Below are 26,037 nucleotides of genomic sequence, written 5' to 3' on the forward strand. Positions count from 1 at the left end.
TGTTTTCAGTGGCAAACCTAGAAAGCTTTCACACTTGCCCATTCAGTTTCATATGTACACAGCAGTACATTACACTTATCCCTTTGAGTCAAACTGTAGCAGAAAAGTGAGACTGGATGTTGGACTTACAAGCAAATGCTATATATAAGTGATGTGTTAATCTGATAAATGTGCAAAAATTGGCCCTTTGCATGAAGTTTTATTGCTAGTTGGGGACCAAACTCACTCAATGTTTCAAAGCTTTCTGGGAGCAATACAGTCACAGAATTGCTCACAGCATTGTCACGATCAATAACAGGGACTTTATTGGTTGCACAGTGCACACAGGTCTTTATTCACAAATGTCTGCTTTTACAATATACTAAAAGGTCAAAACAGATTTTATTCCATTGAGGAAAAAACCTGATAGGGCCTTGATATCAACTGTGTATTCCGGACTTTCAATCTCAAAGGAACTTCCTGGCTGAAAGAGGAAGCGGGAAAAAAAAGACTCATCGCTCACCCCTAATTTGGACAACCTTATTATCCGTTTACATCCTGTCATAATCAGACAATTCACTTTCCTCCACTTGCCTCACTAACTGGTTTCAGTCAAAAAAAAAAAAAAAGGTAATACGATTTAAGCCATCTCCATCCAGGGAGCACGTGTGACGGGTGATTATGTGTAATTCCTGGTCGGACAAATGTGTTTCCACTTAAAGCGCACCCTCCCTGATCCCAGCGTGATCCCGACGTGTGCTCTTTCTCCCCTCACTTCCTCCATGTCTGTCTGTCCCATCGGTAATTAAATACTACAACCGAGTCACCCGCAAACTGCAGCCATAACCACTGCACTGTGTAACTAACTTTGTTTTTGTGCAGGAGGAAGTAAAGAGAGGGAGAGGCATGCCACCAAACGCCTAAAAGCAATTGGATCAGCGATGGTTGGTACCGATTTTGCATGGCTCAGAAGCATGGAAATCTGTGACTTTAGTGGGTTTTCCGAGTCCAATGCTGAATAGGATCTTACATATGTGTGGGATTGGCAACAATAACAACTGCTTAACGTGGCTTGAAGGACATCCAACCTCAGCTGGTAAATTTTAGGTTCCTAGAGATGGATATCATATCAACTACTCAGGATAACAGTGACATAAAAGCAGCATTCATAAATTTTGCAAACCACCAAAGTTTTGATTCATCACATCCGATTGACTTCCTCTCTTTTGAAATCACTCTTGATCACTGTGGACATATGTACACAGCAAACATCCAGTAATGCGCTCAAAAAAGCCCCGCTTTACAAATGACTAAGCCTTGGCAGCTACCACACAAAGTTCACAGATGCTTGACCTTTCCAAGATGGTGTCCATGGGAGAAAACAAATATGAGCAACAGGACTCCGCTGTTATGTCAAGAGACCGCTATTCTCCTTTGCATCTGTTTAAAACCATTGGCCTTTAGCCCAACTTTCACATTAATCTCTTTATTGGTGTCCTTTTTTGCTCTAATAGCTGTCACTTCTCTCCGCTTCTATTTATAAAAACCATTTGGAGAGCAACCATGAGTCATGTTAGCGGAATTTATAAGGAGAAGCGTGATTTACAAAGGCGTTTAGGGGAATAAGGAAGCACCCAAACGAAAGCACAAAACAAAAAGAAAGTACGTCTGAATCAGTTTAAATTACTCAAATCAGAATATGAATCTAAAATGTAGTCAGTAAAAAAAATGGCACCTGTCCTCAATTTTATTTTCTCATTTAAAGCAATATCATATCAGAAATGTCATGGAATAAGCTAAATAATGCACTGTAAGTCATATTTAATAAATCTAGTCAAAACTAAGAACAAGAAGAATGTCCAATATTTTGTTTGGTACAGTAGTCATCTCTTTCATTGAAAACAAGCAGTAGGAGGTTTACATAGGTTTTATAACAAATGGATGCTGGGCTGGTATCTGCTAAAGCGTGACTCAGTGGTTTTCTAAGAATAGTCTGTGCTGTACTCTATGTAGCCACACACTCACTAACACAGAACTGCAATGGCAGCGGTGTTTTCACAGCTGGCAACGGACACAAAGCCAGTGCAAACAGTGACCTGGACAATGTGTGTGTGAGCTGGTGGTACAAGCAGCAGAGAAGAGATTAACCCTTATTATGTGGCAGTACAACTGAACTTACAAGCAATCCAACAGTATAGGTAAAGCGATAATATAGTACGATCAATAATATCACAATCAAATTGAAATTGCAATTGGTGCAAAAAACAAATCACACAGGCTGCCACTGTTTAGGCCTTTTCAAACAACAAAATGTCCTGTATTTATTGGCTCTTATTATGAATAAAACATGCAAAGTAAATAAATGGCTTACACTTGAATTGCGTTTTGCAAGCTTGATGAGCTTCTCAAGGTGCTACACTGTAGTCATCAATCATTCGTTCCATACTTTACGGTGGTAATCTACTACTGTAGCCACATCTGCCCTGGGGTAGACTGACAGCTATCAATCTGCGGTATCAGCTCCTCCCTCCACCACCAACCCCTCATTACTCTCACTACATTCAAATTTCTTCTTCTGAAACACTGAAGAGGCATCAGGAGCCCCCACACCTGCAGCACAGTGGAGGCGTCACAAGAGGAGCTACAGGAAACAAGGAAGTGGCAGACGAGGAGGTATCCGGGCGAGACTCACAGCTAAGCCACACAGGCCTTCTGCTGTTCTGGCTAATGCATGTTCACTGGAGATTAAAACAGATTAACTGCTAAAATCTTCCCAGAAGATGGTGAAAGACTGGTGTGGAGTGGAGGGAGCTGCGCAGGAGCAAGAGGAAGGAGGTGGTGGAGCAGATGATCAGTGCAGGACACCGAGCTCTGAAGCCGGGACAAACCCAGGAGGTGCAGGATCAGAGCAGCACTGATGGCAGCCAGCCAGGTTTCCTCCAGGTGCTACGGTTTCCTCTACCTCCCGCAATGGTGCAGGACTAACACCTGAAAACAGCTTTGATGTATGGGTGTACAATGACAGTTACTTACTTAGTCAATTAGGAAACTACTGGTACTATATAATACCAGATAATAAACATGTACTTCAACAGACACAACTTCTTCTTCACTAATGCAGTTACTTCAATAGTACTTTATGACCTTTCCATCAAAGACTCAATATACTGTACTAAACATGTCATTTGCCATTGAAAGGCTACACAAAGTACTCAGAAAATAGTAAAACTTGTAAACTAGTCTAGTAAAAGTATGTAGTTGCTTCCCCTAATATTAATGTCCATCAGAGCACTTCATCCTGACCCAGTTTTGTGGGAGAGGGAGTTGTATTTTAGTTTTTCTGGTTTCTCCATCTGTGTCGCCACAAAAGCCCTTATGCTCTCCCTGCACGGCCGCTTCTACTGTTCCCACGCCTATTTTTGGGTTAAAAACATATTTCGGGCAAAACTGTGCAGCAAATCATGTGCGGTGGTAATGCACTTGCAACGCGCCAAAAAGCATTACTCACGCCGATTGAACATCTCTGGCAACAAGCAGTGGACTGGATTGGAGTTTGTTTATCAAGGTAAATTTGCTGAGTATGAATAGTTTCTTTCAGTAATACACTCAATGCTCAGAGCAGAAATTTAAGGCGCCATCTGTGGCCGGGGCAATTGCAGTTGATGAAGGTCCAATCAAAGCCACGGCTATTTAGCCTCTGATTTGAAGATAGACCAGCGAAAAACTCATTTCCTCGTGAAGCCAAGGTTTTTCATTTAGTAGTGAAGACGTAGTAATCATCTGTACTGAGTGTTGAAATCAAACACATTCTACCTTTTCATCCGAGAGGCTTCTTCAGCGCTGGGTCAATACCAGAATATCAATATTCCAATACAAGGGCCACTATAGGAAGTACTACTATGTGTAATATTGATAATGAAGGTTTTATTTACATATTGTACGTTTTTATTTCTAGATCACTGTCAAGAATATAGAACTACTTTTTCTCACTTGCTTTTTCAGTCTGAGTGAGTGAGAACCATGAGAGATTTTGGCCTGGAAGTAATTTCCTGAGTTTCATGTTAAACATTTATATAGTATCAGATTCACTAGATCACAATATTAGCCCTAGTATAACTTGGTATCTGATTGAAAGCCTTTTGTTGATTAAGATTGATGTGATGGCCAATATGTTCAATATGCATTTTTGTGAATGAAAAAAAAATGTATTATCTGAATTGCTTCTTCTACTACTACTTCACAGAATGGATTTCTTATCTGCTCTAACCTACAAGTTGCATGAATAAAGGCGGCCACCCATGATTGGCCAAGACTTCCTGGCATAAGGCTGAAACTTCCCATTCATAACTTTAACAGATGTCGTCACTTCAAGAACAAAGACATCACATTATACTACGTTTATGTGAAAATATCCAGTATTTCGTCTGCTTTTGTTAACTGCATGAGCATGACTTTGCTATGAGCACATTTTTTAACACACATTGCCCATCTCTGCACACTGTAACACACCCGACTCATCAATTGAAATCACACCAGGAAGTGCTCTGTTTTGACTTTCACAATAGAGCTTAGAAATAAACAAACAAATGGACATATAACAGGGCGCCCTGTGTACTCGCGGATCTAAGACTACAAGACGCTATTGGAGCGCACTGATAATACATCCCATGGTCTTTGTTAATGTGGCTGTATAGATGTATGCATAAGTAATGAATAAGATCCTGGCACATTACGAGCCAGTTCCTCTAACGCAGTCCCCACAGACCGTAAGATATAAACAGATAAAGTGAATGGCAGAGAGCGAGAGAGTAAGCGGATTGTTATTGGAGCCGTGTAAGTCATTTGGGCTATAAAGAGTTCCAGATGTGCATTGGCCAACCTCTAAGAAAAAAAAAACCTGTCTTAGCTAAAAAATCAAGGAAGAGGAAGAAGAATTAATAAGGAAATGATGGTAGTTCACTAGAGCGTCCTATTCTGAGTTTGGCGTGACTGAGAGAGGTCCACTGGTGACTGCATGTGCTCGTGGCTGGTGGCTTTGTGGGTGTGGGGCCTCAGGTGGTCAGGTAGTGGGGGCATTGTGGCTTATAAAGGACCGGACCAGGACCTATAAAAAGCAAGGGTGGGCAGAGAAATGCGCTGTTGTCATTATGGCTGAACTCACTGAAATAAGTCATCTGAAAGATTCATGCTGAAGCTGGTGGGCTGAGATGGTTTATAGCGTGGTCTTCTACACATATAGTGGGAGGATGTAAATAGACTATGGTGAAGGCACAATGGAAAACAAAGGGAGCTGGGTTCTTTCTATCACCAATAATACACACAAGAGAGAAATCATCATCACTAATTGGGTTCGTCTTGGCTATTGTCCAGTGTGCTCATTTCATATTCCAATTGAATAAGAAATGAGATATAACAAAGGATATAAGAAGAATTTGGCTGTACTTCCCAACAGAAGTGTCACTTTTGTTTTGACGCTCTCCCTATCATCCCTATTCCTGGAACCAGACATGATGACACATTTCGATCCACAATGACTAACCTGTATATTGGAAATCAAAACCATTGTCTATTCCTTAAAAGGATGTCCACTTAAAGCCTAAATGTGAAATGGACACTGGAGACATGGGACTTTCCGATCTTGTGACAACCACATACACCCTGCACATATGACCGTCATCATGAGCATCACTCCTCCTTAACCACAAATCAAATGTCAAATCAATGTACTGTATCACACGAGATTCCTCACAGTCACATTATGCTATCACATTGGGCAGTGGTCTATGATCAGGCCGTATGATGAAACATTGTATTTTGATATTATATACTAGAACTGAATCCAACTGCTTTATGTTTTTAATATATTATTTTTAATTAATATTTTTATGAGTCGTTATTTACCAAAATATGCTGGTGGATCCCTGAGCCAGCACTGATTTCGTACTATTGCATAATGTGGTCAGGTACCGATACTGGGGGTTTGATATCAGATATCAACCGATACCAAGAGACTTTCTTAGAAGTGGTTGCTGTGAGGAAAAAGGTTAACGGTCCTCTTTTCTCCATTGTGAGATCAATAAAGTGCAAATTAATTTATTATCAATTATATCTATGAATAAACTGTAATGGAAAAACATTAAACAAGGATTCCAGGACTTCTCTACACTAAATATGCTTGGCTATATGGCAGGTCTTTAGGTTACATTAATATTAACAACATAAATCTGATCATTACAGCTTGTACATCACATTCATAAACTACTTTTTACTGTATTAGGCTACTTTAGTTGAGCCAAACATAGTTTCTGTCCAAATGTGGTCCTACTTCAGCTCTCTCTCTCTCCACGCTCTAAACACGCTCGTCCTCAAAACCCAATCACACTTGGTATCACTGACATTCTCTTTGTAGTCAATAAGTGTGTCTTTCGCCTCTCTGTGCCAGGCTCCTCCAGCATGGTTTCACTGCCTCTGCGTTGGGCTCAAGTAGCATGATCGCACAACAAAAGAACCTATTGTTCTGCACTCAAAACGCTGCTTTGGGGACCTGGTAGTGGGCCACAAACAAAAGCTGGCTACACAGTGTCCCAACACGGGATCATGATTCTGCTCCACACTGGGCTTGCCAAAAACGGCAATGGAAACGCAAGCTAGGAGAGTGCACGTGAGTTTGACAAAGAGCAGAAGGAAAGGCGAACAAATGGGGAGGGAGGGACAGAAATGGTTGAAGTCTTTTACACATTTTTCAAGTGGACTGCAGCAATATTGGCATAATAACTTGAAGGAAATTCTCAGCCTTTAAAATGCCTTTGCTCTTTTTCAGTTCTGCCAATATTAATTACTAACTCAGTGTGAAAATGATAATGACTCACATTAGATGCTTGTCATGGCCTTTTCCACAGTATCACGATAATCACTGTACTTGTCTGTGGTATTTCACTGCACAACTCTTCAGTACACAGCCAAAATAATGCATTTATGATTCACAATCATTCAAACTGCAATTTCAATATGATTATTAAAAGGAATTGTGCAACCCTGGAGCGTGAGTTTGACACAAAGCAGGCAGACATGCGGGGAGTGTGCTGCGCAGCTGGGGTACGGGATGCGGTCAGCGGAGGGTGGAGGAAATGGATAAGGAGAGAATTTTTGGAGGAGTGCAGCCAGCACAGCAGGGGAGTGAGAAGAGTCAGTGTACAACAGAAAGCTGTGTCAACATATAGAAGCCTCCCGTCTGTGCCGTAAACTGCTGTATCCTAAACCAGAGGAGAACATCCACACAAGAAGCCAATCAGAGCAGTAAGGATAGACTGATCAAACCAGTCCAAGTACAGTAACCCTTAAGAAAATGCAGTCTTTGTCTCAATCAGAGCCCTGTGCGAGGTTTTCTCAACACTGACAAGGCAAATCAGCAACACATCCATCATAAGAGCGTGTGTAAAAAGCAGCTATTGTACACGGAGGCAGGCTACATTTCACCTTTTCCGAGAGAGCGCGGAAAGTAGTGACCAGGGCGCGATGAGTGACAAACACAAAACGCTCATTGACATCTGCTGAGTTACAGAAAGGCAAGGCAATTTTTCACAGCGCCGTGATTGGCAGCTGTATAATGACCAGACATTGGAGCCATTTAAGTTACACACTTCGATAATTGGAGGTGATCATCCTATTCATGTGTCACACAGATGAACAGAACGAGTGTCACTATGTTGAATGGAGTCAGATCTACTCTGGTTAAAGAGTGAAGACTAAGCAGTAAAATGTCAAATTATCTTTGAAATTGTGCAATCATAAGGTTGGTGTAGGAGTTATAAGGATTTGTCATTACACTTGTACAATACAAAAAGTAAATATCAAGCATTGGCTTAAATGACTTGAATTGAGACACATTTAGACACTTTTCCTAATCGGACCAAGTTTACTTTGCTGTTTTGAGGACATTTCAGACCAGTTCTAAGGTAAATCTCGCTTGAAATAAGGAAGTAAAATTGCCAATGAGATAAGACCAATTTTCTTACCCCATTGGCAAAGAAAATTACCTGAAATAAGGACGAAATGTATTGAAACGAGTCAGAAACATCTCAGAACAAGTGAAATAATCTCGGACAAATGCCCAAGAACTTCTTAACTAGTCAAAACAACTAAAATTTGCATTATTATGCTCAAATTGAGATGTTTATACTGATCTAGTTAATTACTTTTTGCAGTGTATAGCTCAAATTGTCATTCATTTGTGTAGATAAATAAGAATAGAGAGCATGGTCAGGTCAGGTGTGTGGGGGATTATTCTGGTTTTAGGGTTCACTGACTGTGTGTGAATAGCACTGGCAAACTGAAGTTGAAATACATACCATTGGCATTCTTCCCGCAGATCAGGTGCTCGTAGTGCTGCAGGACCCCCCATAGCTCCGCATCATTGTTCACGACCCCCTCCAGTGTCTCTGCGCCCACGGGGGACACGGCTGACCCACTGTCCGGTCCCGCGTGACCCCTCTCGGCCATCAGGACCCGGGCTCCTATCTCTTCCACCAGGGTTTCTATGCACGCGGTCATGCATATCGCTGCGTACTCGTGGATGCGCACAGCGATGCGCGTGTCCACCATCCAGCGGAAGAAGCGTCCCACGGAGAGGGTCAGTCCACAGCGGGCAGACTTCCCCTTCCTCAGCAGCTCCCCTGCACTCATACAGTACATGGAGATGGCTTTGACTGTAGCGGAGACGCAGTGGTCGGCCAGGGCCCAGCTGAGGATGAGCCGCATGGCACTCTGGACCTCAAAGCGCGTGCAGCGGCAGTGCATGACGCTCAGACGTTGGGCCTCTCTGGAGACGCGTATGAGAGCTCTGCGGAGGAGACCGGACAGTTTCTTCACGGCCTCGGGGGAGAACACCGCAGATGCTCCCCCTTTTGTAAAACTACTCGCAACTTTTCTCAATATTTTTGCAACTTCTTCCTCAGTCCAGGGAAACTCCTCGAGCTCTGGTAACCGCGGGCACTTGGAAAAGATGTCCTCTGGGTCTTCAGGTAGGACTGTGTTGACAGTGTCCCAGCTGTTGTTCCTGCTGTTCATGGAGCCGGAGTAGTACCACCAATTGCCCCGATGCGGAGCCGTCATGAAGGCTTGGGAATTGGACTTGGACGAGGACAAGCTGAGGGACTTGCAGGAGTCACCCGCCCCGTACCCCGAGTCCAGGGTCAGGTCCTCCAGGGTTTTCATGTTGCTCAAACCGGCCATGTTGTGCGGTACCACGGCGCGCGGCTTTAGAAGTGCGGTCTACCTGTGTGCAGATACTCCCCGACAGGCTGGACGAAATGGTTACGCACAGCAAATCCTGTCAGTCATGCTGCAAACGCCACTTCAAAGCTGCCTGGCTTAAATCCACCAATTACTCGCTTTGTTCAAAAAGTTCAAAAAGAGCAGACAGAAAGAAAAGTCTCACCTATTCCTCAAAAGCGGACGGGACACAAACTTTCTCTGAAGTTCCAGTCCCAAGAAAACCGTGGCAAATTGTACAAGAAAACTGATCCTTATTCTCCAAAACGGTCATTGATCAATTCTAGAAAGTCACAACAAAAACTCCAAACGCGTTTTCATTCCGTGTGATGTTCGCACAGATAAAGTCTGACTTCATCAGTGTAGTCACTGGTGCGCTTACAACTGAGACTGAGGTGGGAGAGGCGGGACAGAGAATACGGAGACACCCACCCACCAATCACAGCAGAGCCGACTTCTGCGTTAACCAATAGGACCTTCCCCCTTTTGGGAGGGTAAACAACTTTTGTTTTGATCTCATTCTCTGCTGTAAATAGGGTCCGTGGCCGATGTGTATCGATTTGATCAATGCATTATTTAAATAAAGACTAAATAAAGAGAACAGTGACTTAGATTAGATAGGAGATTTAAAGTAGCCAATCTCTCCTCTGTTATAGGCTTGAAATGTAAAAGCCTTGGGGGTGTAGGTCTAATTGGTTGTGTGTGTTTTTTTGAAATTTGATGTAAACAAGAAGAAAAAAAAGGCCAATCGAAACAGTAGTTGGATGGGTTTTGTAAAAGCATTTGCAACTCTTTCCGTAAATCAGACTTTCTGGAAGTAGACAGCAGCTTTGATCTATAAGCCTGTTATTAACGCAATTATGCAAAACGGGCAAACAGGTTCACCAGATCAGAAAGTAACACACTTGCCCAGTCAATGGCCCCGTCTAAGTGACTAACACATTATCACGTTACAGGCTAGACCTGGTCATCATACTATCACACGAGCGTGCGTTGTTCTATTGCGTAATACAGTGTTTGCCTGGTAGAGGAACTTCTTTGAAAGTCAATGACACTGAGTTGCGTTTGTCAAACATGTTAATAAAGCCTACACTTAAATGTGTACACAGGTCTGAATATGTTATATGCGCTATATAACCATGGAAGTGGAAATACTGACGAGAACCGAACATACATTACACCACACACGGTGAATCAGTGTTTGCCAAGTGAATAAGGAGTGAGTGACTCGCTCTGTTCAGAACCTCCTGCTCTGCCATAATGACATCAGACGACTACAGGGTCCGGCAGAGATCACAGGTTCACACTTACCTCATCTCATTGACGGGTGTGGCTTTACCTCACAGACATCTTTGCATTGAGGCATGTTCAGGAGGGAAAAGGCAGAGGAAAGTCACAGCGAGCTTCAACTCTGCTCCATAAATTGTCTTGGAACAACAATACTTTACAGGTTTAACTTTTGCATCTAGTCTGCATTTATAGCAGTGGCATAAACGAACAAAGCCTTTTGAAAAATGAATAATTTCTAATTGAACTGTCACAGATACAGCATGGTGAGGGTGGGTAAAAGTTTGTGCTTTTCACGTTTGCAAACGCGACAGCACGCCACAAGCGCCCTCTTGTGGACACAAAGAGCAATAGAAAACGCAGTACAATCCTGGCATAGCAGCTACTGTTTCATGTGGAACAAAGAGATGCCCTGATCACTCCAGTCGGGAATATCTACAGACATAAAGTAAGGACACTTAAGTTGTATGATTGTAAGGATAATAAATCTTTATTTGCAAAAAACAGATGAAAATAAAAGAACGATACATTCTTAACCCACTCTCTACAAAACAATTTCACAGAAATTACCTTGGAATGTATTCCCATTTGTTTTTTGTAGCTTTTTATACATTATGTTGCATTTAGCATAAATTATTTCTAGTTTTTTAAATAGTATAGTTGAAAGTTGGAAACTGTACGACTATTACCTCTATAGGCAATAAAGACCGAGAGGGCGATTGAACAATCGCACAGCCAGAAATCATCCCTTTCACCTGCCCCTGCTACTGTTTCATTCTGTCATCCATATCTGTACCATAATGCATCAACAGATTATTCGGACCCTCAGTTAAACTAATGGGAGCAGGTGGGCCCCTGCTGGGCTGCAGTGGCCAGGACATCTCCATCACACCCTCTGTTTACAGCAGTTATTCTGAACTACAGCTCTGTATGTGTAGACACTTTACACTATTTTAAAGGATCTCTATGAAAGAATCTGCTCACTGAGTTGGCAATTCAGAATTATCAGTGACATTGTTTTTCAGCCTCTGCTGAAAAAGGCACTCATTAAACAGATAGCATGCGTTCATCATTTAAAGATGACTGTAATTTACTCCTCTTTGCTCAAATTGCTTAATTGCCTAATTATATACTTGAACTGGTTTCTGTTTGCATGTCAGATCCAATTTGTATGTTTCCTGTTTAGGTGTTTGAATAATGTGTTGTAGATTCAGGATTTTGGTGAATATTAGGTCAGCGATCTAAGAGACATCATTAGCTTAACATGTAAACTGTTCACAAATACAGTGTTTGAGAACTAAAGCACCCGACCATTAGTACATCAACTATGTACAAAGCCATGAGAAAATCAAATTTAAATAACAAATTGACAAAACCCTGAAGTTAACTTAAAACAAGTTTCCTGGACAAAATATGCATGTAAAACTCATCCAAGTAGCAGCAATGCTGAATGAAATCCCCAAACATCAGAAAATACATAAATAAGACAACAAACAGTCAACAAGGTATGAATGCAAATCAATTATTAAGCTGTGTCCTTGGTAATCTCTAAATTATCTGGAGATGTGATAAGCCACTGCCTATTTACCAGGAGTGCTTTACAATAGTCACTTTAGTAATGATATCCAACAGGTAGTAGTCGATCAGTTAAGAAATATCTTTAATGAAAAACAGTTTCCTACTTTACCTACGTCACACCAGTGATGAGTCTATTAGAGAAACAAGTCGACACATTCAGCTGTGCACTCGATGTACGAGCACTTTTGCAAAAAGATCTTGGGTTGTCTTCATGTCCCATTGTATAAAAGGTGCTTGTGGATCTACTATTCCTTTCATCCACCCACACAGAGACACGCATCCAAACGTACACAAAAACAGCTGGTGTACAGTCCGTTTTTTAAGATTGCACCGAAAAAGGACAGAAGAGTGAACAAAGAATCCCCTCTGTGTACAGTAGTTCAGTCAGTGAGGCAATGTAATGAGTCAAAGCGCGTAAACACAGCGCTTTCAAAATCCTGGTCCATTTCCTCATTTGACGAGCCGACCTGACAGGCCAAAGGAGAAACACAGGCTGGTTCCTAAAGCCAGAGTTCAAGCAGTGACTCACAGTGGATCTGCAGGTCTTTTGGTGCCCTGGTCTACGAGTGGCACTACCCTTTAGGTGCTTTTTTGTTCTGAGCGTTCCACATGCCCCGTTTGGAGTGGTAGTAATGAAAAAAGTTCCTCAAACGGAGCCGCTCTACTTCTAATCCATTCTGCAGCACTCTGAAGAGAGACACACATTTAAACATTAAGTATTGAAGCAAAACTCAACAGTTGTTTTGTGCACAATTATTTCCCTATTGATATTCATAATAAATCATATATATTGTGCATGTTCTTTACCTGTCGAGAAGCTCCCAGTCCTCCCCTCCCCAGCGGTCTTTGAATTCTTCTGTGTTCATTCCTCCAATTTTGTCAAAATCAGACTTGTAGATTCCAAATAGACCAAATCCATTTACTTCCCAATACCCTGATGAAACACACAGTGTATTCATGTATTTATTTTAAATAAATAATATTGTGGCTTATCTAGTATGTACCATCAGGCTCATTTGGGGAGCTGCCGCAGCTCAGCCGCATGACGATGGGGGCAAAAGCCAGGCGTCCCTCCACACAGTGTTTCCTGATGCTCTCCAAGATGTTCATGGGGAAGTGGATGTGCAGGTCACACAGAAACACAATGCTGTGGCTGTCCTGCAAACAAGAGCAGCATGTTTGACATTTATTAGATTTTCAGGCAGTGTTTTTAGAAAGTTGGTTTGCTGAATGATATTGTCAGTGTGTTTATTTATTCTTCCATAAATCTGAAAAACATGTTGCTCAGTTCGCCATAAGGGGTCAGTAGAGAAACACACAAGCTCTTCAGTGTGAATTTTGATTTCTGGCAGGAAATGAGAAAAACTATCATACTATTGGCCATTTATCATTCACTTCATCATTCTTATTGTGTGTTGCCATGTAGAAAGTTGTGAAATTACACTGTTAGTAGAATTATGTAATACATGCCAGGAATGCCAAAATGAGGAAATGTGCAAAAGCTGTTCAAAAAGTCGACATTGGAAATGCACAATTACAAAACTGTGCGTGAAGAAAATGTTGACAAATCTTGAGAAGTGATTCAGGCTTGAATAGGCTTCATCATCAGGAGCCAATCTCTCAGAGCCTGCAGGTCATTGAGACTTGAGTGACAGCTCTGTCATCTCCCCATGACAACACTGACACTCAACTGACGGATCAAAGTCCGTCCACATTTCTCACTGCTCCTCAGCCCGGGTGTGTGTGTGGGGGGGTGTATGTGACAGAAAGATGGCCCCGGAGAAGCAAAAGGCACCAGTGCACAAACAACCTGAAAGAGGAAGGGGATGTGACAACTATGGAAACCCATGACAGGGAATGCAGCAAGGAGTCATTGTGTCTGCCACAGCTCGTAATGAGGAGGGCGGAGCTGTGTATGGCACTGATGGATTCATAATTCACGAGTATCTGTCGAGCCAACAAGGTCAGTGGTCAATGTGGGTGGGGGTGACCTTCAATTTGTGACAGGATTTATGGCTTTTTGCATGGGATCCGTTCATATCAAAGAGCTGTTCAAAAGACAGGCTAATTTTTGAAGAAGCCTATCTGAATCTGAATTTGCTGCAAGGCACATGATTGATGTAAATTAAACTTTGTGCTACAATCAATGAAAAGCGGCTAAATCTGCTCTTCCAAATATATATATTTTTTAAACCCTTTCACTTAGTTTCTGCTCTGCTCATATGTGGTTTCTTGTGTTTGTTCAGTTACTTCTGGGTAAAACTCTTTAAGAAAAGAGGAAGAGAGATCTGATTGGAGCTGTTAAAACGGCTTCTTAAGTAACACTTCCTTCAATAAGTGACTGATATTACTCCTTACATCTATAGTGTCCACTCCAATCTGAAGTCCGGCCGAGCGCTCAAAGTTGCCTTCCCTCCTCAGATACTCGTACCTGTCAAAACAAATACACTCATAAATAATGCATCCGAATTTTATTTTTGACACGTGGAGGGCACAGACCTTGGCACACTGCTCTCTCGAAGCGCCTGCTCCACATCCATGTCCTCGCTTTCAAAGTCAACAATGATGATGCTGAAATTGTCATCCTTGGTCTGACGATGTAGATTCTCCATGTCAGAGATAAACTGCTGCACCCAGCGGGCTTGGTTTTTCACTGCACAAAGGAGAGGAAATGTGAGGAAGAGTAATGATCCCTGTAAAGGCCAATTGATTGGAGCGTATTGATTGTGAATAAAATAAGTTCTTTGTCTGACCTGGCACCACAAAGTGAACCATGACATCTCTCCTCCACTGCAGCATGACAGGCTGGCAGAGCAGGGGTTTGGCGTAGGCAGTGCTCCAGGCAGTGGCTCCGGGCTGCGCGGGCGTTTTGCTGGAGGGGGGAGGAGGCTGCGCGGCGTGGCTGGGCGCAGCCGTAGGGGATACAGCAGGAGCGGAGGCCAGGACTGAGTCAGTGTTCTCTGGGCTCTCGTCACCCTGTCGGCCGCGGTGCAGGAGCAGGTAAATGTATTCAGACAGACGCACTACGCTGCGGCCTCTTTCCATCAGCTCCAGCTCCACCAGGTAACGGTTCCCCCGCGCTGAGTCACGCCGCTTCTCCACGTTAATGATACGCAGGAGGGTGTAGATACTGTGGACAAAAGATCAGACGAGTTATATTTGCCATCAATAAGACACCATCGCTGTCTGGTTCTTGGAAATCATAGCATGCTAAACTTTGACGATTTCACTGTGTACTCCAAGTCTTTAAAATCTTAAATAGAACTGCACCTCCTCCACAGAAAAAATGTGTCTAACTTTTCCCTGAGCAGACAACCAGGACTTCGAAGTCCACGAGCTGCAATGACTGCAGACTGCCTAAACATAGCTCATCCTTTGCACAGTCTTCTCCTTCAAAGGCATTAAAGAATGGAACAAACTCCCACAGAGTCTTAAACCTTTCCCGCACCAGAAGAATTGCTCAAGCAAAATCCGGCGCAAATCATCTTCACTTGACTGTTTTTGCCCATTGTCCTTGTTAATATAAACTAATTCACTAAACTATCAACACATCACATATACTACTTCAACATCTCCTATATATCCAATGTGCGCAGATAGAAATTCCCATATCTTTGAATTAAAAGTGGGCCAATCAAATGTTCTTTGGAAGTTATGCAAAGTTAAAATATCAACAGACAAAATTGGTTCAAAAGCTGCAGATGAAAAGGAAAATAATTGCATCCAATCATCCAGTAAGGACAATTTTAGATCACTTTGTAGTCTAATGAAGTGTAAAGTGATTCTCTTTTTGAGCAACACAATAAGCTTAATTGGGACGTTTACATGCATTGAATTTTTTTTATTCGACCATTCATCAAGTCATGTCCACTCAATAAGGTGCATATCATATGGAGTGAACTAGCTGACCTAATGGCTAACATGAAAATATCTTTCCCTTCAGACCTACACCTTGACCAGTGGTCCAATATGGATCCAAACAGCTGATTCATCCCAAAAATACTACACTCTAATCTGCAATTGTAACCAGGTTTTGTATGTTTATTGAGAATGTGAGGACTGAACCAGGGCTGAAACTAAATCAGGACTAAAACAGAACTAAAGCACATCCAAATCAGGACTTTATCAGACAAAAACAAATCCCAAACAAAAGCATGATCCTTTTCAACCCATCAGCTGCAGCGTGGTCTTACCCTCCATTGCGTTCGTTGAGCTTCTCCATGTACTGAGCCAGCACGTCCACCACCTCGCTCTCCGCCAGCTGAAGGTTGCCGGACACGTTGCAGCGCAGGTCGTTCCAGTCGGACCTCAGCAGCTCGAAGTCCATGGGGTTGACAGAGAACGTCCGCTGCCAGTTGATGCTCTCCTCCGCCCAGCCCGGCCTGGCCTCCACCTCCTCGTAACTGTAGTCGGACAACTCGCCTTCCTCCGGCTCCGGCTCCGCGTCGGGTTCGGTGTCTGGGTCCGGGTTGGACCGGTTTATTTCCGGATCAAATTGAGGAGGATTCGGGTCTTGGTCCCTTTGAGACTGTGTTATCTCTGACGTTCTGAGGTAAGACGTGACGCGTATTTGCGTGTTTTGCGTCGAGTTGACAGGAGGTAGAGGAGTAACTGTTTTCTTTAAAGCTTGATATGCTTCCAGCTTTTTTATTCTCTCCTTTTGTTTTTCCATTACAGGCTTGTGTATGCTTTCATTTTGCACACTGCCGTTTTGAGAGCCTGCTTTACCTGCTTTTATTGGGGGCCACAGAGGCGCGCTGACGTAGTTCTTCCCCCTTGTCGTGTGCCCTTTAACCCCCAGATTGACCAGTTTGGTTGTTTTCCCATTCTGGTACAAAAACACCCCCGGGAAAACTTCTCTGGGATGCCGTGACGCCTTTTCCCGCTCCTCTCGCCTCTCCCTGCGCTCCCTCTCTCTTTCTTTTGCCGGTCGAGGTCTAGTTATGTAGATTTTACTTTCCTCCTTCTTCTTGCTGGTATGAGCGGAGTTGGTGAGGATTTGCTTGGCGCGGTTGGCGAGGACAGACAGAGAGGACTTTTGCGGGAAAAGTATGGAGTTTTTATTCAGTTTTGGTGGATATTCGGCATCTTTCTCTCCCTCCGGTTCTTCCGGACCCGTCCGTATCCAGGACAGAGAGCGGCCCCGCACCACGCTGTACGCATCCGGTTGAAAAGCGCCCTGTTGGATTTCTGCAGGCACTTTTCCAATGTTCCCTCGTACCCACTCTCTGTCTCTGTCTAAAAAGTGTCTTCTTCCTCTGCGGTGCATGAGTCTGTTCATAGCATCATCTTCCTCCTCCTCGGGGTCCTCCTGCGCCTCTGGCTCCCTGGCTCCGGTGCTGGGTGCAGGCTTCACGCGGTGATGTTCGGGTCTGGAGGTGTGGCTGGTCTGACTGGGACGAGACGGTCTTTTAGGCGGAGGTGTACCAACGATCTCGGCTTCATCCTCAGTATCCACGACCTCCTCTTCCTCAAGAAAATCTACAGTGTTTCAAAGACATATAAACATGTAATAATAAATACGAGAAGGTATTAAAGCAGAACTAAGTAACTCATGCCCCTAGAGGCCATAAGCACCACTGCAGGTGTCGTAGCATGTTGCAGTTTTTTACTCATTAATTGTCTGTGAGAGTAAATACTACGCTGACAGAAAAGACAAAGGGAGAGAGGGATATTGTGTTTAAGTGACGTTAGCCCACAGTTAGCTTTGCCCTTTAGCCTGTTAGCATCTTCTTCGTGATTCTACTGTGTGTGTATTAGGCAGCGAAGTTGCAATTGTGGTTTTCTGGCTAGAGACCCCCCAATCATCCCATTAACACTTGTATTAACCCCGGAGGGACTACGAAAAGCATTTAATAAGGTAAACAAGTTACTTAGTTCTTTAACAGCTATGTCAGTTTACTCCAGGGCAGGTGAGTCTGCAACAGTGGTTTTCTACAACTGAGTAGGCTATAGCATGAATGAATAATGCAAATTAAAAGCCCCCTTTTTGCCCCCTGCCTTAACTCCAGTTCAGATCTAAAGCTTCTTGGCTCGAGAGCAACAGTGTAGTGCCGCATTTGAAAGAAAACTGCGTTTTTGGCGCGATTTTGTCACATTTTTGAAGCGTTTTTGTCACTTTTTTTGTTGTGTTATCATTGCTTTTCTGGCACGTTTCTGTTTGTCTGTTGCTTTTTTTGTTGCTTTTTTGTTCTAATTTTTCTATTGTGTTGTTTTTCCATCACGTTTGTGTTGTGCTATTGTTGCTTTTCTGGCCTGTTTTTGTTGCAGCTTATTTATTTATTTATTTTTGGTCACATTTTTGTCGTGTTTTCATCCTCGTTGCCATCGCAATTTTGATGATTTTTATCAAGAAGCTTTTAAATTTGGATAAAGCCAGACTGGACAAAACGTGCAGGAGGTTAATTATCCTGAAAGTGTTACATTAGTGTGACACATGTTACATTTCTCATATCTTAAAATTCAAATGATCGTGACATTTCACACGTCACGAGCTATATATTCATCTCAATGCGTTTTATTATTAGTTACCATCTGGGTTGGGGAAAAAGAACGGCCTGTCATCATCCTCCTCCTCATCCATCTTCATATATTTGTAGAAGCCAAACCTGGAAGACATAACAGGAGGCTCAAATGAACGCAGTCAAAAGCAATACCAGGAGATGCTGACGTCGATGCACCTAAGAGTGTAATAACCGCACTCTGACAGAGACGAATGCTTACCTTTCGAGGTAGATGGGAGACTCTCTGTAGAAGCACTTGTTCTCTCTCTCCATGTGGGTCAGACGAGTGAAGTCGTTGGGGTATACAAAAGACAAATAGACCTAAAGAAACAAAGAGACACTTGTTTTAGAATAGGAGGAAAAGAGTTTAACTTACAATAAATATTCTTGAAATGAACAGTATTTAAATGGCTAAGGATTTTTTCTAATTCCATTGCGAGTCAGAACAAGTGCAGTACCACGCAGTGTCCTAAAGGGGGGGACAGCGCACAATACATGCTCGAAGATTTGTTACAGGAGACAGATTTACAGCTGGATCTGGATTTTATAACAAAGGATTAAGTATGGAATTTGAATTTTGATGTTAAAAAATAGGTATGTTATTTCGTGCACTGAGTAGAATAGATGGACAATAATCAGTATGTCCAAAATGACACGAGTACAATAAACAACATTTGAATACTGTGTGTGGTTTTGTTCTCCAACTCTCCCATCGCTGAAGTACTGGTTCCTTGTTCAGTGCAGAAACTTAAAAACTCATAACAACATAATATAGTGTGTATAATAATACAAAATCAGCCAATTAGTAGTAGTTTAAACCAAAAGGGTTTAGGCTGAAGTGAAAAATGATTATGCCTAACCCAGTTTATAAACTTCCACTTGAGAAAAAAAACATTTAAAACATTTATGATAAACTATTTCAAGTGAGCAACAGAACAGAAATATGCATGTAGAATCGTCATTTTAACATAAATTGAAATATTCCTATATATGTATATTTACATTTTGTGGCCATACCGCCTTTGCTCTGCCCAATCCCGTGAGACCTGGACGCTAAGCAGGGAAGGGCTTGGTTGATGCTTGGATGGGAGACCGTTTGGGAACACCAGGAAGCTTGGGTGAATGTTGTGAGTGAGTGAGTGGTTGGTGGTGGTTGGAGGGGCCGATGGCGCAGACTGGTTGCCTCGCTTCCGTCAGTCTACCCCAGGGAAGCTGTGGCTACAATCGTAGCTTACCACCACCAAGTATGGAGTGAATGAATAATGCAATGTAAAGAGTGTCCAGAAAAGTGTTGTATAAAACCGATGCATTATTAATATTTTTAAACTCATGTCATTATTGAATTCATTTGATCCGTTATAGATCAAATAAAGTGTTGCCAACTTTATTCATCCTGAGCTTATATATTTTTGAATTTTAGTACATCTTTTTGAAAATGTTGACTGTTTTGCTCCACAAATTAACACCTCCTATAGAAATTGCCCTTTTCTATTTGTTCTTGCTTATTCCTTTTTTGAAAATGAAGGTGTAAGGTTATAATGGATTTTCCTTTGATCAAAAAGCTCCTGGATGTGAGGAGGGAGAAGATTTTTATGTGCCTTATACATGATTACTAATGCACTAATGTATTGAGATCAACAAGATCATGGATTTTTCAATAGGTTTAGCTCCACAAAGACAGGGTTTGTTGGTGCATTGAAATCTGCTTTAGTAATAATTCTTATTGCCTTTTTTTGGAGTAGGAAAATAGGATGAGTATTGGATTTGTAATTGTTTCCCCATATTTCCAATCCATAATTTAGATAAGGAAGAATGAGAGAGTTTTTAACTAGTACAGTTTTCCTTTTGCCAATTACAGCAATGGTTTTATCTGATTTTGCTTTTAATACACTTATATGTGATTTCCATTCAAGTTTTCCATCAATGGTAACTCCTAAAAATGTATTTGCAAAAACCCGTTCAATATCATGCAGTGCAATGCGACATGATGTGTTAAGCCATTAAAACGTGTTATTTGTTACCAAAATCGCCAACTTTCAGAGGATATGAAATCCAGACCACAAGAATTAGCAAAGCAAAGGTGGATCCAACATCCAGCAATACAGAGAAAAACAAGCTGGAATAACAGGCAATGCATAACGTTCTAAGCTTCAGCTCTGGTGCTTAAATCAATGCTCACACTAACCAAGTGTTATGTAAAGACGTTCACAGCTGTAATCACAAGCCATAAATTTGCAAGTTTCTGTTCAATGCAATTACACTGACTTTGCACTGGGGAGCCTGCAAAGTCAAGTCAATTTAGTAGTTGCTCTGACTCATTCTGACATTTGCGTTCACACATGCAGCCTCTCCTTGTAATGTCTGCCATGAAAGGTGCATTAAGGTGGCTGCAGAGCGATGATGGAGAGCCAAAGAGAGCAAAGAAGATACTTACAAATTGCAGACCCTGATATCTCGCGATGGGGAAATCTTTTACCACGTAGGTCGGGGAGTAGAGGCAGGCGGGCAGAACGTTCTCAAGGCGGGCAGGGTCAATCATAGGAGCTAAAACAGAGGAACATGTATTACATTCACTTCTTTACATGCAATTGAAAATTCTAATATTGTTTTTTTTTTCAAAGTCTATTTCACTCCCGCTGGCTCAGATGTGCAGAGGGCGCGAGAAGTACTTAAACCTCTCGGTGCTCTAATGCTGAAGTCTGATATGCTACAAATTATTTACGGATTTGCCACACAGTGTATCAACCACTATGATAGAGGGCAATGAAGCAGGTCTCTTATAACGGCTGTAAAAGTTTTCTTTTTCCAAATTCTTTCAAAACCTCCAGTTTGGCTTTACCCAAATCTAAAAACTTCTTGAAAGAAGTGTAAAAAAAATAGTGACAAAATCTAGATGAAAACAAGCGATGAAAAAGCAACATAAGCCCAAAAAAAAAAAAAAAAGGGACAAAAATGTGTCAAAACCGAGGTAAAAAAACAATGAAAAAGCAACAGAAACGTGACCAAAAAAAAAGAAGAGACAAAAACACGGCGAAAAAAAGTTAGGATCAGTTTTGTAGGTCTTAGCGTTCACATGAGGCGCTGCACTGTTGCTCTCCAGTCCAGAACCTTTCAGATTTGGGTAAAGCCGAACTGGAGAAAATGCACTTGGTTAAAGGGGCTAGATGCAAGTAGGCCATTTTATACTCACTACTGCCACCTCAGGTCATACGTGTAACTGCACCTTCTATATGAAGCTCGTGCAGACAGTGCAGGATTTTAGAGGCAGTTGTGGTGAATTAGGTCTGGGCTCATTCTACACATTAGGACAATGCTGGAACATGTAAGGGCAGGAAAATACATAATTTTAACATTTTTAAACTCTCCCTTTAAGGTGGAGGTTAAAAACATTTTTGTGGAGTGATAACAAGAGAATTCTTAGCAAAAGAAAATACATTTCTATGATTTTAGTGCAAATAATAACATAGAAGTTGTAGAGTTGAAGAAATGTATCATTGCCTTATCACCCCCTCTTTCTTTGAACTATTTATTGTTAGAATAATTGATTTTACATGGTCAAGCGTCTGACTGAAAAGCAGATAAAACAAAAAAAGATGGAACAACCCAGTGATTTGGACATCGCAGTTTGTCAAAATGACATGGTTGTCTTTGAGGGAAAACTAAAACCTCACCCACTAACAGGTCCCTCAACAATAAGATAATCCATGTAATTATGTTAGCATCACCTGTCAGTGTGAATATAATTCAGCATCATCAGCATACAATGATTGACAAATAGAGTCTCCCACAAGTCAGTCTGTCCAACGGCATGTACTGTCTAAAATACAGCCATGCTGATATGGAAATAACCCTGAATACCAACTGCAAATAAGAAAACAAATCTAAAACTGACTGAGGCAAATATCTGACATACAAAAGAATATATCAGTGTCTGGATTCAACAGGGTGAAGAGGGAAGAGGGTGAAATGGAACGCAGCCAGTCGAGCAAAATGATAGACTTAATATAGCAAAACTGACAGCCAAATAAGCCTGAGCCAGACAGCCAGCCAACCAGTCAATCAGGCGGCTCAGAGCGGGACGGGAAAACAGGAAAAGGGGGCAGAGGCAGGGGACAGGCTGGGGATGATGAGTGTCAGATTTACTGCTATAGAAGGTGTCCCTGGGGTCCGGTTTCAGCATATCGGCCCCGTGCTGCGGCAGCGAAGGCCCCTGAGGAGAAGACTGCTCCGGGAGACGGATGTGACTGGCCAAGGTCTGGGGGACGTGCTCCACGCTGTTCATCTTCAAACTGGACTCATCTAAAAACACACGCACACACAACCACGACACAGTGAGAGGCTTAGTCAGAGGCAGAGGCAGCGCTGAGCAGGCTGGATATCACTTTCGGATTGGGCAAGTTTGTTTTAGCAGATGAGAGAGAAGTGTACATTCTGTGTGCAATCGGAAAGAAAAGGACAAAGTTGGGGACAAAAAGAGTAAAGAAACAGCCAAAGTAGTGAGTCATAATTATACTAATCAATGGAAGAGGGAGGAGAGAGGGTGCATGATTAATGGCACACCAGGAGAAAGGCCTGATGTGGAGATGGGCTATAATTAACAGGGTGGTCAGCATCATCGTATCCTCTGGGGGCGGCACAGGTACACACTGTGCTGCTTGTGCAGTCTGAAGGACCTGTGTGTCAGAATGCTGGTGGCTCAGTAACAAAAGGACCATATTTTCCGGACTACAAGTCGCTCCAGCCATGGCAACTACCTGGGCGTGGAGGCGTAACTGCACCATTGACTAAATTCTCCCGGCTGCACGTTGTTCAAGGATCCATTTGCAAACTCGTTCCTTTAGTTGTGGCCATCTAGCTTTTAGCCCTCGATAAGCTTGTTTTGTTTTCTTCATTGCAGTAAGAGTAACCTTTGCTTTTTGCCAGTCCCTCACAAATTTCTTGCTCTCTCCAAACTTTTTGTCTGCTGCATTTTTTTTTTCATTTTCAGTGGTACAGGAGTAGCAGATAGATAAGAGTGCCCCTCTATAACAAACATGTGAATTATACGTATTGATACACAAGTCGCACCTGACTATAGGTCGCACCCCCAGCAAAACTATGAGAAAAAAAGTGCGACTTACAGTCCGGAAAATACAGTAATACAGAACAACATGTGCAATACTATTATATTACGTTATGTTCAGACTATTGCCACCTGTTCCGAGTTGTTGTGTGGGGTACGTCCGAAAGGAACCGCTTGAGCTCTTGATCGTCTCTGCTCGGACGACTTTATGTCTGGATTTGGAGCTGTTAAAGCGTCTTTCTCTCGTCGGGAGTTCTTTCATTAGAAGTAGCCCAGCGCTTTAAGACCCACTTGTATTAAGCCACTTGTGTAGCGCTCTTTCTATGATTAAACGTAGCTGGATTGCTATTGATAACGTGACACATTTATTCAGCTTGGCCGTAAAAATCTTTAAATTAGCCGGATTGTTGTACAGGCCGCAGGGTTCAAAGCGTGTGATAAAAATAGCGGCTTATAGTTTAGTACAATTGGTGTCTTGTCCGTGATTTGATAACAGACTTTTAATTCATCCCATTACAGAGTGCCTCAGAATGATGTTCAACAAAGGTTTGAAACTTACAACCTCGCAAGTCACTTTTTTTGGATAACTTTCATCCGATCTGCCCCATCCTTCAAAAGCAGCAGTTTGACTGATATATAACCAACACCCAGATTGCCTATGGACTCTCTTAAAATAGTCTCTCTTATAATAAACACTGTGTTACCTAACAAATGCCGCTATATACTGAAGTGGAGGCAGTCAGCATGTACTGGATACTATTTCTGTTAAAACCTCCAAACCCAAAGCTGGGAACTTATGAATAACTGGCACTTCTTTGCTGATAACACACAATAGAAGATCAAAGAGAGGATTACACTACTGGCTTGGACCGCTGGTGGTTATTATACTGTTCCTTGTTGTTCGTATTGAAATATTCTCTCTCCACGGCAGCAAAAAAGCAATTACAAATTCATCAGATACAACTCAGGTGCTTTTTATTTATGTGCAATCATTCCTCACTGTGTAATGAACACCCAATATCACACACAAATAATAAGACGCATTTGACTTTAAATCCGTGACAAATAGTGCTGCGGTAGGCTTCCTGGAAAATGACACCATTATGTAAATTAACCTGAGCTAGCCTTTCTATAACAAGAGATTGATTTTCTATTGTTTAGTCTGATTATGTAATGCACACACTTAACAGCGTTGGTTAAATTGCTCAATGACGTCTCTCGTGTGAAAGATTAGAATAATGAATGTCTGTGAATCGGTCTCTTTGAACAACGCTGTTTAGAACAAAGGCGCTCAAGTGATGGAGTAAAAATCTGATCTAAGAGGAAATTATACAAAGAGGTCCATAAGTATTTGCAAGGTGACACTAATTTTGTTTTATTTGAAGTGAAAGCGTGTAACAGTTACACAGCAGTAGCAGTAGCAAAAGAACAGGTTCAGGTTAACCTCTTAGCCCCCGGCCCGCCTGTACCGAGCACGTTTTCTCCAGTTTGGCCTTACCCAAATCTAAAAGCTTCTTGAAAAAAAGCATCAAAAACTAGACCAAAATGAAGAGGAAAATGCTTCAAAAAGTGGCAAAAAAGCGCTTAAAAAGCCACAGAAGAGCAACAAAAAAGTGACAAAAAATGTGATGAAAATGTGACAAAAATGTGTCAAAATGTGACAAAAAAGTGACAAAAGAGTGACAAAAATGTGTCAAAATATGATAAAAATGCGACAAAAAATGTATGAAAATGTGATAAAAATGTGACAAAATATAATAAAAATGTGACAAAAAAGCCACAAAAGAGCAACAAAAAAGTGGCGAAAATGTAACGAAAAGGCAACAAAAAGGTTGAGGAAAAATATCCATTTAAAGTAGGTCCTTTTTGTAGATCTTAGCTTTCAAATGAGGCGTTACACTGGTCTATAGGCTGTAAGATCTCCAATCAAGAAGCTTTTGAATTTGAACTGGACAAAATGCACTTGGTTAAAGTGGGGGTTAAGAGGTTGACGCTCCACCTCCTATTATTGAACGCACACATGAAGCCAGACGATATTGAATGTCCTTCCGTGAGATCGAACTGTGGTCTACCAATTTAGAGGGATTGTTATAAGGTGATTTGGTGCTATTCAGATAAATAAAGCTCGGACACAGACAAATGCCGTCTCGTTTTCCCTCCCCTTTGACAGCCTTTATAATGCTCTGAGTGAGTGAGACAGATTTAATCAATCACTGTGAAGGAGAGTTAAATAGTGTTCATCTTTAAATGCAATATACAGCTATTCAAGTGCACATAAATTTCAATAAACTAGTGATTTAAGCTCTGACAATATCTGAATGTGTTTTTCTTGCGTCCATATTGCCCGTCCCTAAAGGC

At 42.0% G+C, this 26,037-nt stretch overlaps 2 protein-coding genes across 2 annotated transcripts in view; both read right to left on the minus strand.

Annotated features, from left to right (window-relative positions):
• abtb2b (ankyrin repeat and BTB (POZ) domain containing 2b) overlaps positions 1 to 9,687 on the minus strand; it is a 48,298-nt gene extending 38,611 nt beyond the window's left edge. Inside the window, exon 1 of the mRNA XM_079567172.1 lies at positions 8,328 to 9,687. Within this exon, the coding sequence (XP_079423298.1) occupies positions 8,328 to 9,210 (883 nt within the window). The 5' untranslated portion in view covers positions 9,211 to 9,687. The remainder of the gene's footprint in view (positions 1 to 8,327) is intronic.
• Positions 9,688 to 11,044: 1,357 nt separating this feature from the next.
• The window catches only part of b4galnt4a (beta-1,4-N-acetyl-galactosaminyl transferase 4a), a 128,682-nt gene continuing 113,689 nt past the window's right edge, over positions 11,045 to 26,037 (minus strand). The window contains exons 10-20 of the mRNA XM_079567480.1: positions 22,761 to 22,916; positions 21,052 to 21,161; positions 18,838 to 18,938; positions 18,646 to 18,722; positions 16,308 to 17,595; positions 14,868 to 15,244; positions 14,614 to 14,767; positions 14,473 to 14,545; positions 13,119 to 13,272; positions 12,922 to 13,048; positions 11,045 to 12,801 (exon numbers count right to left, since the gene is read on the minus strand). Coding sequence (XP_079423606.1) covers positions 12,687 to 12,801; positions 12,922 to 13,048; positions 13,119 to 13,272; positions 14,473 to 14,545; positions 14,614 to 14,767; positions 14,868 to 15,244; positions 16,308 to 17,595; positions 18,646 to 18,722; positions 18,838 to 18,938; positions 21,052 to 21,161; positions 22,761 to 22,916 — 2,732 coding nt within the window. The 3' untranslated portion in view covers positions 11,045 to 12,686. The remainder of the gene's footprint in view (positions 12,802 to 12,921; positions 13,049 to 13,118; positions 13,273 to 14,472; positions 14,546 to 14,613; positions 14,768 to 14,867; positions 15,245 to 16,307; positions 17,596 to 18,645; positions 18,723 to 18,837; positions 18,939 to 21,051; positions 21,162 to 22,760; positions 22,917 to 26,037) is intronic.

Source organism: Gobius niger (genome assembly GCF_951799975.1).
Source record: "Gobius niger genome assembly, chromosome: 12".
NCBI classification, from domain to species: Eukaryota; Metazoa; Chordata; class Actinopteri; order Gobiiformes; family Gobiidae; genus Gobius; species Gobius niger.